At 46.7% G+C, this 14,885-nt stretch overlaps 1 protein-coding gene across 1 annotated transcript in view; it reads right to left on the reverse strand.

The window, feature by feature from the left end:
• Positions 1 to 14,885, reverse strand: part of LOC139374642 (catenin delta-1-like) — a 50,951-nt gene that overhangs the window by 3,625 nt on the left and 32,441 nt on the right. Inside the window, exons 14-22 of the mRNA XM_071115680.1 lie at positions 14,047 to 14,158; positions 12,385 to 12,402; positions 11,947 to 12,006; positions 11,412 to 11,539; positions 6,643 to 6,793; positions 6,194 to 6,389; positions 5,501 to 5,697; positions 1,043 to 1,090; positions 868 to 950 (exon numbers count right to left, since the gene is read on the reverse strand). Of these exons, the coding sequence (XP_070971781.1) occupies positions 868 to 950; positions 1,043 to 1,090; positions 5,501 to 5,697; positions 6,194 to 6,389; positions 6,643 to 6,793; positions 11,412 to 11,539; positions 11,947 to 12,006; positions 12,385 to 12,402; positions 14,047 to 14,158 (993 nt within the window). The remainder of the gene's footprint in view (positions 1 to 867; positions 951 to 1,042; positions 1,091 to 5,500; positions 5,698 to 6,193; positions 6,390 to 6,642; positions 6,794 to 11,411; positions 11,540 to 11,946; positions 12,007 to 12,384; positions 12,403 to 14,046; positions 14,159 to 14,885) is intronic.

The raw sequence follows: 14,885 nt of genomic DNA on the forward strand, positions 1-14,885 counted from the left end.
GAAAGAAAGAACGGGGAGGGGGAGAAAGAAAGAACGGGGAGGGGGAGAAAGAAAGAACGGGGAGGGAGAAAGAAAGAACGGGGAGGGAGAAAGAAAGAACGGGGAGGGAGAAAGAAAGAACGGGGAGGGAGGGAGGGAGAAAGAAAGAACAGGGAGGGAGGGAGGGAGAAAGAAAGAACAGGGAGGGAGGGAGGGAGAAAGAAAGAACAGGGAGGGAGGGAGGGAGAAAGAAAGAACGGGGAGGGAGGGAGGGAGAAAGAAAGAACGGGGAGGGAGGGAGAAAGAAAGAACGGGGAGGGAGGGAGAAAGAAAGAACGGGGAGGGAGGGAGAGAGAAAGAACGGGGAGGGAGGGAGAGAGAAAGAACGGGGAGGGAGGGAGGGAGAGAGAGAGAAAGAACGGGGAGGGAGGGAGGGAGGGAGAGAGAAAGAACGGGGAGGGAGGGAGGGAGGGAGAGAGAAAGAACGGGGAGGGAGGGAGGGAGGGAGAGAAAGAACGGGGAGGGAGAAAGAACGGGGAGGGAGAAAGAACGGGGAGGGAGAAAGAACGGGGAGGGAGAAAGAACGGGGAGGAGGGGGAGAAAAGGGTGGTAAGGAAGACAGGAGAGAGAAAACGGGGAGGGAGAAGAGGGAAGAAAGGTGGTGGGTTGAAGCAGAGTGAGAGAAAAAAAGAGAGAGACGGGTGTGTTCAGAACGAACAATATGAAAACCAGATAAGAGAGAGAGAGGGGAAGAGAGAGAGAGAGGGGAAGAGAGAGTGTTGATAAAGTGGGTTAGTGTCAGAAGTTAAGTGAGAAATCGTTTGTGAGAAAAGAAGCTAACCACAGTATTTAGTGAGACATGCGAGAACATGCTCTGTGTGTGTGTACCTGTGCTGTGTCTTTGTCAGCAGGCTCCAGTGTTCTGTCCAGAGTGTTCTTCCTCCCCCTCTGGTCCAGTGTGGAGTAGGCATCTGGAAGACAGCCAAGGCCTGTTAACAGCTGTGTGTTTAGGCGTGTGCGTCTGTGTTGGTGTGTGTGTGTGTGTGTGTGTGTGCAGACATACCTGGTCCCATATCATTTAGTGGAATCATGTCTCTCTTGTCTCCTCCTCCTGACAAACAAACACAGTCACAGGATGAGAGACAGCTAGTGTGGTGGTGGTTATAGTGTGGTTATAGTGGTTATAGTGTAGTTATAGTGGTTATAGTGTGGTGGTGGTTATAGTGTGGTGGTGGTTATAGTGTGGTGGTGGTTACAGTGTGGTGGTGGTTACAGTGTGGTGGTGGTTACAGTGTGGTGGTGGTTACAGTGTGGTGGTGGTTATAGTGTGGTGGTGGTTATAGTGTGGTGGTAGGTTATAGTGTGGTGGTAGGTTATAGTGTGGTGGTAGGTTATAGTGTGGTGGTGGTTATAGTGTGGTGGTGGTTACAGTGTGGTGGTGGTTATAGTGTGTGGTGGTTACAGTGTGGTGGTGGTTACAGTGTGGTGGTGGTTACAGTGTGGTGGTGGTTACAGTGTGGTGGTGGTTACAGTGTGGTGGTGGTTACAGTGTGGTGGTGGTTATAGTGTGGTGGTGGTTATAGTGTGGTGGTGGTTATAGTGTGGTGGTGGTTATAGTGTGGTGGTGGTTATAGTGTGGTGGTGGTTATAGTGTGGTGGTGTTTATAGTGTGGTGGTTGGTTATAGTGTGGTGGTGTTTATAGTGTGGTGGTAGGTTATAGTGTGGTGGTGGTTATAGTGTGTAGGTAATCGTGTGTGGTGGTTATAGTGTGGTGGTGGTTATAGTGTGGTGGTGGTTATAGTGTGGTGGTTGGTTATAGTGTGGTGGTTGGTTATAGTGTGTAGGTAATAGTGTGTGGTGGTTATAGTGTGGTGGTAGGTTATAGTGTGGTGGTAGGTTATAGTGTGGTGGTGGTAGGTTATAGTGTGGTGGTGGTAGGTTATAGTGTGGTGGTGGTTATAGTGTGGTGGTGGTTATAGTGTGGTGGTGGTTATAGTGTGGTGGTGTTTATAGTGTGGTGGTGTTTATAGTGTGGTGGTGTTTATAGTGTGGTGGCGTGGTGGTGTTTATAGTGTGGTGGTGGTTATAGTGTGGTGGTGGTTATAGTGTGGTGGTGTTTATAGTGTGGTGGTGTTTATAGTGTGGTGGTGTGGTGGTGTTTATAGTGTGGTGGTGGTTATAGTGTGGTGGTGTTTATAGTGTGTGGTGGTTATAGTGTGGTGGTGGTTATAGTGCGGTGGTGGTTATAGTGCGGTGGTGTTTATAGTGTGGTGGTGGTTATAGTGTGGTGGTGTTTATAGTGCGGTGGTGTTTATAGTGTGGTGGTGGTTATAGTGTGGTGGTGTTTATAGTGTGGTGGTGTTTATAGTGTGGTGGTGTTTATAGTGTGGTGGTGGTTATAGTGTGGTGGTGGTTATAGTGTGGTGGTGTTTATAGTGTGGTGGTGTTTATAGTGTGGTGGTGTTTATAGTGCGGTGGTGGTTATAGTGTGGTGGTGTTTATAGTGTGGTGGTGTTTATAGTGTGGTGGTGTGGTGGTGTTTATAGTGTGGTGGTGTTTATAGTGTGGTGGTGTTTATAGTGTGGTGGTGTTTATAGTGTGGTGGTTGGTTATAGTGTGGTGGTAGGTTATAGTGTGGTGGTAGGTAATAGTGTGTGGTGGTTATAGTGTGGTGGTAGGTTATAGTGTGGTGGTGTTTATAGTGTGGTGGTGTTTATAGTGTGGTGGTGGTTATAGTGCGGTGGTGTTTATAGTGCGGTGGTGGTTATAGTGTGGTGGTTTGGTGGTGTTTATGGTGTGGTGGTGTTTATGGTGTGGTGGTGTTTATAGTGTGGTGGTGTTTATAGTGTGGTGGTGTTTATAGTGTGGTGGTGTTTATAGTGTGGTGGTGTTTATAGTGTGGTGGTGGTTATAGTGGTTATAGTGGTTATAGTGTGGTGGTGGTTATAGTGTGGTGGTGGTTATAGTGTGGTGGTAGGTTATAGTGTGGTGGTGGTTACAGTGTGGTGGTGGTTACAGTGTGGTGGTGGTTACAGTGTGGTGGTGGTTACAGTGTGGTGGTGTTTACAGTGTGGTGGTGTTTATAGTGTGGTGGTGGTTATAGTGTGGTGGTGGTTACAGTGTGGTGGTGGTTATAGTGTGTGGTGGTTATAGTGTGTGGTGGTTACAGTGTGGTGGTGGTTACAGTGTGGTGGTGGTTACAGTGTGGTGGTGGTTACAGTGTGGTGGTGGTTACAGTGTGGTGGTGGTTACAGTGTGGTGGTGGTTACAGTGTGGTGGTGGTTACAGTGTGGTGGTGGTTATAGTGTGGTGGTGGTTATAGTGTGGTGGTGGTTATAGTGTGGTGGTGGTTATAGTGTGGTGGTGGTTATAGTGTGGTGGTGGTTATAGTGTGGTGGTGGTTATAGTGTGGTGGTGTTTATAGTGTGGTGGTTGGTTATAGTGTGGTGGTGTTTATAGTGTGGTGGTGTTTATAGTGTGGTGGTAGGTTATAGTGTGGTGGTGGTTATAGTGTGTAGGTAATCGTGTGTGGTGGTTATAGTGTGGTGGTGGTTATAGTGTGGTGGTTGGTTATAGTGTGGTGGTTGGTTATAGTGTGTAGGTAATAGTGTGTGGTGGTTATAGTGTGGTGGTAGGTTATAGTGTGGTGGTAGGTTATAGTGTGGTGGTAGGTTATAGTGTGGTGGTAGGTTATAGTGTGGTGGTGGTAGGTTATAGTGTGGTGGTGGTTATAGTGTGGTGGTGGTTATAGTGTGGTGGTGTTTATAGTGTGGTGGTGTTTATAGTGTGGTGGTGTGGTGGTGTTTATAGTGTGGTGGTGTGGTGGTGTTTATAGTGTGGTGGTGTGGTGGTGTTTATAGTGTGGTGGTGGTTATAGTGTGGTGGTGGTTATAGTGTGGTGGTGTTTATAGTGTGGTGGTGTTTATAGTGTGGTGGTGTTTATAGTGTGGTGGTGGTTATAGTGTGGTGGTGTTTATAGTGTGGTGGTGTTTATAGTGTGGTGGTGGTTATAGTGTGGTGGTGTTTATAGTGTGGTGGTGGTTATAGTGTGGTGGTGGTTATAGTGTGGTGGTGTTTATAGTGTGGTGGTGGTTATAGTGTGGTGGTGTTTATAGTGTGGTGGTGGTTATAGTGTGGTGGTGTTTATAGTGTGGTGGTGGTTATAGTGTGGTGGTGTTTATAGTGTGGTGGTGTTTATAGTGTGGTGGTGGTTATAGTGTGGTGGTGTTTATAGTGTGGTGGTGTTTATAGTGTGGTGGTGTTTATAGTGTGGTGGTGGTTATAGTGTGGTGGTGGTTATAGTGTGGTGGTGTTTATAGTGTGGTGGTGTTTATAGTGTGGTGGTTGGTTATAGTGTGGTGGTAGGTTATAGTGTGGTGGTAGGTAATAGTGTGTGGTGGTTATAGTGTGGTGGTAGGTTATAGTGTGGTGGTGTTTATAGTGTGGTGGTGTTTATAGTGTGGTGGTGGTTATAGTGCGGTGGTGTTTATAGTGCGGTGGTGGTTATAGTGTGGTGGTTTGGTGGTGTTTATGGTGTGGTGGTGTTTATGGTGTGGTGGTGTTTATAGTGTGGTGGTGTTTATAGTGTGGTGGTGTTTATAGTGTGGTGGTGTTTATAGTGTGGTGGTGGTTATAGTGGTTATAGTGGTTATAGTGTGGTGGTGGTTATAGTGTGGTGGTGGTTATAGTGTGGTGGTAGGTTATAGTGTGGTGGTAGGTTATAGTGTGGTGGTGGTTACAGTGTGGTGGTGGTTACAGTGTGGTGGTGTTTATAGTGTGGTGGTGTTTATAGTGTGGTGGTGTTTATAGTGTGGTGGTGTTTATAGTGTGGTGGTGTTTATAGTGTGGTGGTGTTTATAGTGTGGTGGTGTTTATAGTGTGGTGGTGGTTATAGTGTGGTGGTGGTTATAGTGTGGTGGTGGTTATAGTGTGGTGGTGGTTATAGTGTGGTGGTGGTTATAGTGTGGTGGTGGTTATAGTGTGGTGGTGTTTATAGTGTGGTGGTGTTTATAGTGTGGTGGTGTTTATGGTGTGGTGGTGGTTATAGTGTGGTGGTGGTTATAGTGTGGTGGTGGTTATAGTGTGGTGGTGTTTATAGTGTGGTGGTGTTTATAGTGTGGTGGTGGTTATAGTGTGGTGGTGTTTATAGTGTGGTGGTGTTTATAGTGTGGTGGTGTTTATAGTGTGGTGGTGTTTATGGTGTGGTGGTGTTTACGGTGTGGTGGTGTTTATGGTGTGGTGGTGTTTATAGTGTGGTGGTTACTGGGGGGGGGGGGAATGGGGTCCCCACAGAAAACCACTGAATACAACCGCTATAGGCTATTCAGAGCCGTGGTCAGGTCGGGTCCATCAGCTGTAGTTACATAGACCTGTGGCAATCAAACATGGATCCAACCCAGACCCCAGGGACAATTTTAGACTCAGACACCTAGTTCCAGAGTCGGGTCTCAGATATTGGGGTAGACCTGTGAAGACCTCAGTGTGTGTGTGTGTGTAGCTAGATGTTATTGTCTGTCTCACCCCTGTCTATGAGTGGCAGCGTACTGTCTTCATATCCTCCGTTGACCCGGGGCTGGGTGCTGTTAGGTGGGTTGAGGTTCACCATGAAGTCTGTCTTCTTCCAGCCATCCTTCTCCAGGGTCTTCCTCAACTCTTTATAGCCCCAAACTAACTGGAGTATCAGGCCGGCACCACGCACCTCTCGCTCTGACCGGTTCCTATCAGGAGAGAGAACTGGAGGACTCAGAAAGAGAAACAGCATCAAACAGAAAGAGGTGATTCAACTACACCCCCCCAGTCCACCCCGGAGGGAGGTCAACTACACCCCCCAGTCCACCCCGGAGGGAGGTCAACTACACCCCTCCCATTCCATTTGACCCCGGAGGGAGGTCAACTACACCCCCCAGTCCCCGGGGGGAGATCAACTACACCCCCCCCAGTCCACCCCGGGGGGGGTTGAACTGGGGGGGGGGGGGTGTAGTTTACCTCCCTCCGGGGTCAAATGAGTGAGTTCAACAACACCCCCCCAGTCTCAGTTTTTCCTTTCAATTAGTGTGTAATTGATCAGTAAAAGGGAGAAACCCTGCAGACCAGAGAGCAGACAGAGTTTGACACTCCTGTTCAACATCATCCAGACTGATGGAAAGAGACACATGCACCTCTTTTTGTCACACACACACACACACACACACACACACACACACACCAGCTTACCCATCCTTATTGATGAGCACCAGTCTCTCGATGCCCTGCGAGGCTCTGAGGATCTTGGCAGCGTCCAGGCTGGAGCCCAGAACCTCATGAAGGGTGCTCAGTACAGACACCACCGTCTCCTCTGACAGAGCCCTCACAGGCTGGCTCTGACCCCCACCAGGCAGGTTGGATACCAGGTGGGGAACTGCATGTTTACCTACAGAGACAAGAGTTAGAGAGACCTAGCTGTAGTATTTAATAACACAGGTTGGCTCAAAGAGAGCGCGAGAGAGGGAGAAAGAGAGGGAGAGAGAGAGAGGGAGAGAGAGGGGGAGGGAGAAGGAGAGAGAGGGAGAGAGAGGGAAAAAGAAAGCACGAGAGAGGGAGAAAGAGAGGGAGAAAGAGAGAGGGAGAAAGAGAGCAAGAGAAACAGGGAGAGGGAAAAACAGTTCCACAGAAACAGTACTAACCGAGCAGGTCTCTGTTGCGAGCGTCGATAGCCAGGTTCCTCAGAGCTCCAGACATGGCCCTAACCACCCGGTCGTTGCCATGGGCCAACAGCTCTGTCATCATGGGAAGACCCTTCTCCTGACGCAACAACGCACGGATATACCGCCCATACTGAGACAGAGAATACATACAGATCAATTATACCGCCCATACTGAGACAGAGAGAGAGAATACATACAGATCAATTATACCACCCATACTGAGACAGAGACAGAGAGAGAATACATACAGATCAATTATACCGCCCATACTGAGACAGAGAGAGAATACATACAGATCAATTATACCGCCCATACTGAGACAGAGAGAGAGAGAGAATACATACAGATCAATTATACCGCCCATACTGAGACAGAGAGAGAGAGAGAATACATACAGATCAATTATACCGCCCATACTGAGACAGAGAGAGAATACATACAGATCAATTATACCGCCCATACTGAGACAGAGAGAGAATACATACAGATCAAATATACCGCCCATACTGAGACAGAGAGAGAATACATACAGATCAATTATACCGCCCATACTGAGACAGAGAGAGAATACATACAGATCAATTATACCGCCCATACTGAGACAGAGAGAGAATACATACAGATCAATTATACTGCCCATACTGAGACAGAGAGAGAGAGAGAATACATACAGATCAATACCGCCCATACTGAGACAGAGAGAGAGAGAGAATACATACAGATCAATTATACAGCCCATACCGAGACAGAGAATACATACAGATCAATTATACCGCCCATACTGAGACAGAGAGAGAGAATACATACAGATCAATTATACCGCCCATACTGAGACAGAGAGAGAGAGAATACATACAGATCAATTATACCGCCCATACTGAGACAGAGAGAGAATACATACAGATCAATTATACCGCCCATACTGAGACAGAGAGAGAGAGAATACATACAGATCAATTATACCGCCCATACTGAGACAGAGAGAGAGAATACATACAGATCAATTATACCGCCCATACTGAGACAGAGAGAGAGAGAGAATACATACAGATCAATTATACCGCCCATACTGAGACAGAGAGAGAGAGAGAATACATACAGATCAATTATACCGCCCATACTGAGACAGAGAGAGAGAATACATACAGATCAATTATACCACCCATACTGAGACAGAGAGAGAGAATACATACAGATCAATTATACCACCCATACTGAGACAGAGAATACATACAGATCAATTATACCACCCATACTGAGACAGAGAGAGAGAATACGTACAGATCAATTATACCGCCCATACTGAGACAGAGAGAGAGAATACGTACAGATCAATTATACCGCCCATACTGAGACAGAGAGAGAATACATACAGATCAATTATACCGCCCATACTGAGACAGAGAGAGAGAGAGAATACATACAGATCAATTATACCGCCCATACTGAGACAGAGAGAGAGAGAGAATACATACAGATCAATTATACTGCCCATACTGAGACAGAGAGAGAGAGAATACATACAGATCAATTATACTGCCCATACTGAGACAGAGAGAGAGAGAGAATACATACAGATCAATTATACCGCCCATACTGAGACAGAGAGAGAATACATACAGATCAATTATACCGCCCATACTGAGACAGAGAGAGAGAATACATACAGATCAATTATACCACCCATACTGAGACAGAGACAGAGAGAGAATACATACAGATCAATTATACCACCCATACTGAGACAGAGAGAGAATACATACAGATCAATTATACCACCCATACTGAGACAGAGAGAGAATACATACAGATCAATTATACCGCCCATACTGAGACAGAGAGAGAGAGAATACATACAGATCAATTATACTGCCCATACTGAGACAGAGAGAGAGAGAATATACATACAGATCAATTATACCACCCATACTGAGACAGAGAGAGAGAGAATACATACAGATCAATTATACCGCCCATACTGAGACAGAGAGAGAGAGAATACATACAGATCAATTATACCGCCCATACTGAGACAGAGAGAGAATACATACAGATCAATTATACCGCCCATACTGAGACAGAGACAGAGAGAGAATACATACAGATCAATTATACTGCCCATACTGAGACAGAGACAGAATACATACAGATCAATTATACCGCCCATACTGAGACAGAGAGAGAATACATACAGATCAATTATACCGCCCATACTGAGACAGAGAGAGAATACATACAGATCAATTATACCGCCCATACTGAGACAGAGAGAGAATACATACAGATCAATTATACCGCCCATACTGAGACAGAGAGAGAGAATACATACAGATCAATTATACCGCCCATACTGAGACAGAGAGAGAGAGAGAATACATACAGATCAATTATACTGCCCATACTGAGACAGAGAGAGAGAGAGAATACATACAGATCAATTATACCGCCCATACTGAGACAGAGAGAGAGAGAGAATACATACAGATCAATTATACCGCCCATACTGAGACAGAGAGAGAATACATACAGATCAATTATACCGCCCATACTGAGACAGAGAGAGAGAGAATACATACAGATCAATTACACCGCCCATACTGAGACAGAGAGAGAATACATACAGATCAATTATACCGCCCATACTGAGACAGAGAGAGAGAGAGAATACGTACAGATCAATTATACCGCCCATACTGAGACAGAGAGAGAGAGAGAATACATACAGATCAATTATACCGCCCATACTGAGACAGAGAGAGAGAGAGAATACATACAGATCAATTATACCGCCCATACTGAGACAGAGAGAGAATACATACAGATCAATTATACCGCCCATACTGAGACAGAGAGAGAGAGAATACATACAGATCAATTACACCGCCCATACTGAGACAGAGAGAGAATACATACAGATCAATTATACCGCCCATACTGAGACAGAGAGAGAGAGAGAATACGTACAGATCAATTATACCGCCCATACTGAGACAGAGAGAGAGAGAGAATACATACAGATCAATTATACCGCCCATACTGAGACAGAGAGAGAGAGAGAATACATACAGATCAATTATACCACCCATACTGAGACAGAGACAGAGAGACTAAGAATACATACAGATCAATTATACCGCCCATACTGAGACAGAGAGAGAGAATACATACAGATCAATTATACCGCCCATACTGAGACAGAGAGAGAATACATACAGATCAATTATACCGCCCATACTGAGACAGAGAGAGAGAGAGAATACATACAGATCAATTATACCGCCCATACTGAGACAGAGAGAGAGAGAGAATACATACAGATCAATGATTATTGTAGTGTATTTGTGTTCAGGAAACGGACAGACTGTTTTGAGTACTAGACTGTGGCTTAACAAGGGTCTAGAAAGGTGGTGTCTGGGTTGGAGGTGGAGTTTGTGATTATACTGTGATTGACTTACAGTCCAGGTGTAAAGGGTTTCTCTTAGAGGTCAAGTAAGGAGGCTGAAAGGGATGTGTGTCTGGTGGTGGTTGTGTTTGGGTTAAACTAACAGGCCGTGGTGTCTCAGGGTGTGTGGTGGTGTTGGGCCTGGTGGTGGTTGTGTTTGGGTTAAACTAAACAGGTCGTGGTGGTGTTGTACCGGATGGTGGTTGTGTTTGGGTTAAACTAACAGGTCGTGGTGTCTCAAGGTGTGTGGTGATGTTGGGTCTGATGGTGGTTGTGTTTGGGTTAAACTAACAGGTCGTGGTGGTGTTGGGCCTGGTGGTGGTTGTGTTTGGGTTAAACTAACAGGTCGTGGTGGTGTCTGGGTTGGAGGTGGAGTTTGTGATTATACTGTGATTGACTTACAGTCCAGGTGTAAAGGGTTTCTCTTAGAGGTCAAGTAAGGAGGCTGAAAGGGATGTGTGTCTGGTGGTGGTTGTGTTTGGGTTAAACTAACAGGTCGTGGTGGTGTTGGGCCTGGTGGTGGTTGTGTTTGGGTTAAACTAACAGGTCGTGGTGGTGTTGTACCGGATGGTGGTTGTGTTTGGGTTAAACTAACAGGTCGTGGTGTCTCAGGGTGTGTGGTGGTGTTGGGCCTGGTGGTGGTTGTGTTTGGGTTAAACTAACAGGTCGTGGTGGTGTTGGGCCTGGTGGTGGTTGTGTTTGGGTTAAACTAAACAGGTCGTGGTGGTGTTGGACCGGATGGTGGTTGTGTTTGGGTTAAACTAACAGGTCGTGGTGTCTCAAGGTGTGTGGTGATGTTGGGTCTGATGGTGGTTGTGTTTGGGTTAAACTAACAGGTTGTGGTGTCTCAAGGTGTGTGGTGATGTTGGGTCTGATGGTGGTTGTGTTTGGGTTAAACTAACAGGTTGTGGTGTCTCAAGGTGTGTGGTGGTGTTGGACCTGATGGTGGTTGTGTTTGGGTTAAACTAAACAGGTCGTGGTGGTGTTGGACCGGATGGTGGTTGTGTTTGGGTTAAACTAACAGGTCGTGGTGTCTCAAGGTGTGTGGTGATGTTGGGTCTGATGGTGGTTGTGTTTGGGTTAAACTAACAGGTTGTGGTGGTGTGGACCGGATGGTGGTTGTGTTTGGGTTAAACTAAACAGGTCGTGGTGGTGTTGGACCGGATGGTGGTTGTGTTTGGGTTAAACTAACAGGTCGTGGTGTCTCAAGGTGTGTGGTGATGTTGGGTCTGATGGTGGTTGTGTTTGGGTTAAACTAACAGGTTGTGGTGTCTCAAGGTGTGTGGTGGTGGTGTGGTTGACTCACGGTCCAGCGTCCGGCACACAGGTTCTGCACGGCTCCGGCGGAGGCTTCCAGCACGGTGGGGTTCTTACTCTCCTTCAGCAGAGAGGTGTAGACACGCACCACCTCTGGCTGGAACAACAACTCATAACCTGGAGAGACACGGAGGGAGAGGTGTTAGAAACATGGAGACATCTCATTGTCTTCTCATTTTCACCTGCACTGTTGCTGCATTCAGAAATCTCAGACTTCAGTGAGTTCAGGAGAACTGGGAGCTCGGGGGGGGGGGGGGGGGGTCACTTTGAATGGTCATCCAGCTTGGAATAGAGCTCGGAATTTCAGAACTGAAGATCACTGACATGATTTGACCTCATTTCCCAGTTGTCTTGAAAGCAGCATGATTGGGGAAAAAACTTCACAGGTGAAAACAATGTGATGGCAGCTCATTAGGCTGGCTTAGCTGTCGCCTGGTCACTTCTTTCAGATCAGTACAACAGATGAGTGGACAGGAGAAACATGCATATTCCAGTCTACATGATGCCACTTTATACTGTGTTACCTTTGGCAGGTGTAGTCCTCTTTGGAATGTCAATCATATCTGCTCCGTCTTCATTTCTCCCTGCAACAGAACATCAGAACACTGAGAAACAGACGCACAGAACACTCAATAAACCCCCCGCTACGGCGCTCCAGAACTCCCCCCGCCCACTACGGTGCTCTAGAACCCCCCGCCCGCTACGGTGCTCTAGAACCCTCTAACCGCTATGGTTCTCTAGAACCACACAGCTCTGTGAGCCACTGAAAAAAGCCGCTAGGTAGGAGCACACATGCTAACACAGACTCACACACACATGCTGCACACTGTCTCTTACACACATCGTCCTCTAGGAGACGGCAGAGAGCATGACAATGCATGCATAGAGTTAGGAGACTGACACATCATTAGCCAGTCCTAATTAATGCTCTACCTAGCTGACAAGCAGAGGTCAGAGCTTACCTTTAGAACACCAGTCATCTGTTCCACAGCAGAGAGGAGAGCAGAACGAGGGAGGATTAAATGATAGGAGGAGAGAGGAAGATCATTTGAGTCAAGTCAGAACAGCAGCAGTGACCCAGCCACCAAGACACCTCCTCCCACCAAAGCACCAGCATAGATCAAATGTAGGATTAGATTAGAAACTATCGCAACAAAAACACACACCAACATCCACGCCAGCACAATGACAAACCATCACACACCAACATCCACGCCAGCACAAAGACAAACCATCAAAAACACACACCAACATCCACGCCAGCACAATGACAAACCATCAACCACACACACCAACATCCACGCCAGCACAATGACAAACCATCAACCACACACACCAACATCCACGCCAGCACAATGACAAACCATCAACCACACACACCAACATCCACGCCAGCACAATGACAAACCATCAACCACACACACCAACATCCACGCCAGCACAATGACAAACCATCAACAACACACCAACATCCACGCCAGCAACAACACACCAACATCCACGCCAGCAACAACACACCAACATCCACGCCAGCAACAACACACCAACATCCACGCCAGCAACACACACCAACATCCACGCCAGCAACACACACCAACATCCACGCCAGCACAAAGACAAACCAGCAAAAACACACACCAACATCCACGCCAGCAACACACACCAACATCCACGCCAGCACAATGACAAACCATCAACAACACACACCAACATCCACGCCAGCACAAAGACAAACCAGCAAAAACACACACCAACATCCACGCCAGCACAATGACAAACCATCAACAACACACACCAACATCCACGCCAGCAACACACACCAACATCCACGCCAGCACAATGACAAACCATCAACAACACACACCAACATCCACACCAGCAACACACACCAACATCCACGCCAGCAACACACACCAACATCCACGCCAGCACAATGACAAACCATCAACAACACACACCAACATCCACACCAGCAACACACACCAACATCCACGCCAGCACAATGACAAACCATCAACAACACACACCAACATCCACACCAGCAACACACACCAACATCCACACCAGCAACAACACACACCAACATCCACGCCAGCAACAACACACCAACATCCACGCCAGCAACAACACACACCAACATCCACACCAGCAACAACACACACCAACATCCACGCCAGCAACAACACACCAACATCCACACCAGCAACACACACCAACATCCACGCCAGCACAATGACAAACCATCAACAACACACACCAACATCCACGCCAACAACACACACCAACATCCACGCCAGCACAATGACAAACCAGCAAAAACAAAATGTCTGTTCATAAATAGAGAAACAAATCATTTCCCTCACAGACACACAGACATTAAGGAGTGAGACTGAACATTCTTTAGGATGGGGGTAAATAGCATTCAACATCCCAGGCCAACCACTGGTTCTCTGCTGTCTCTCTTTCCTGCTACACTGTCACTATACTGTGTACACACACTAAAGTCAACAATTGCATCACTCTCACTCTCCATCTGCCTTCCTTCCACAGACAGATAATATAAACACTCTCACACACAAACAAGACAGACAGACAGGCAGGCACCCGCGCACACACACACTGACCTTTGCCCCTGCGGGAGCTGAAGCGGTTGGTCTTTCCAGTGGAGGGGGCGGGGCCCTGGTTGAGGGACATGGCTTCCTGGTAGCGCTCAGCGCCCGGCACCTCCCGGTGAACCTAAGGTCAAGTCAAGTTTACAATCATATAGTATAATATTGCTTATTTAAAGACATGCTGTGAAACGTTGGTGCCTACTTTGGGCTGATGTGTCAACGTGTTGTTCACACATTCAGAATCTAGGAGCAGAATTACTGTCTTAACTCAATTAGCCACGAAATCCCTAGTTTGAAAGCAACTTTTTCTGGAACTATACTGTGCCATTCTCCCCCATTGTGGGTCAGCCCCCTAGCATTTAAAGTTCTAGCCAATGAGCTTCAGCCCTTCGCGATTTGAGTGACAGCTAGCAAGATGCACACACAGCAGAGTGAGCGCTGAGGGACCTCTTCTGGCTCGTGAGCACTACTTTCAGAGCTGTGAACAGTGTTGTCACCATGCTAAAAGGTCAACTTCCATGCGGATACCAGGTTAAGTATCACAATACTCCATACAGTACTAAAACAATACCATGGCCAAAGTCACAGAATGGCACTTGAACCAGACAGATCTTCGAGTTTTATTTTTGAATGTATGCGTTAATGAATGAATTATACAATCAATTTGACTTCATTTATTTTACTAATCTAACTACATAACATCATGGTAATAATGTATTTGAACGGTAAATCTCTATTGATAAACTGGGCAAATCAAGATGTAGTCTAGGTGTATTCACAATACAGCTGAATGCATATTGAACAGCAGCGTGACCATGAATTGAGGTAGAGCTTTCTGGCTGATTTCATGG

Source organism: Oncorhynchus clarkii, chromosome 19, assembly GCF_045791955.1.
Source record: "Oncorhynchus clarkii lewisi isolate Uvic-CL-2024 chromosome 19, UVic_Ocla_1.0, whole genome shotgun sequence".
In the NCBI taxonomy this organism is placed as follows: Eukaryota; Metazoa; Chordata; class Actinopteri; order Salmoniformes; family Salmonidae; genus Oncorhynchus; species Oncorhynchus clarkii.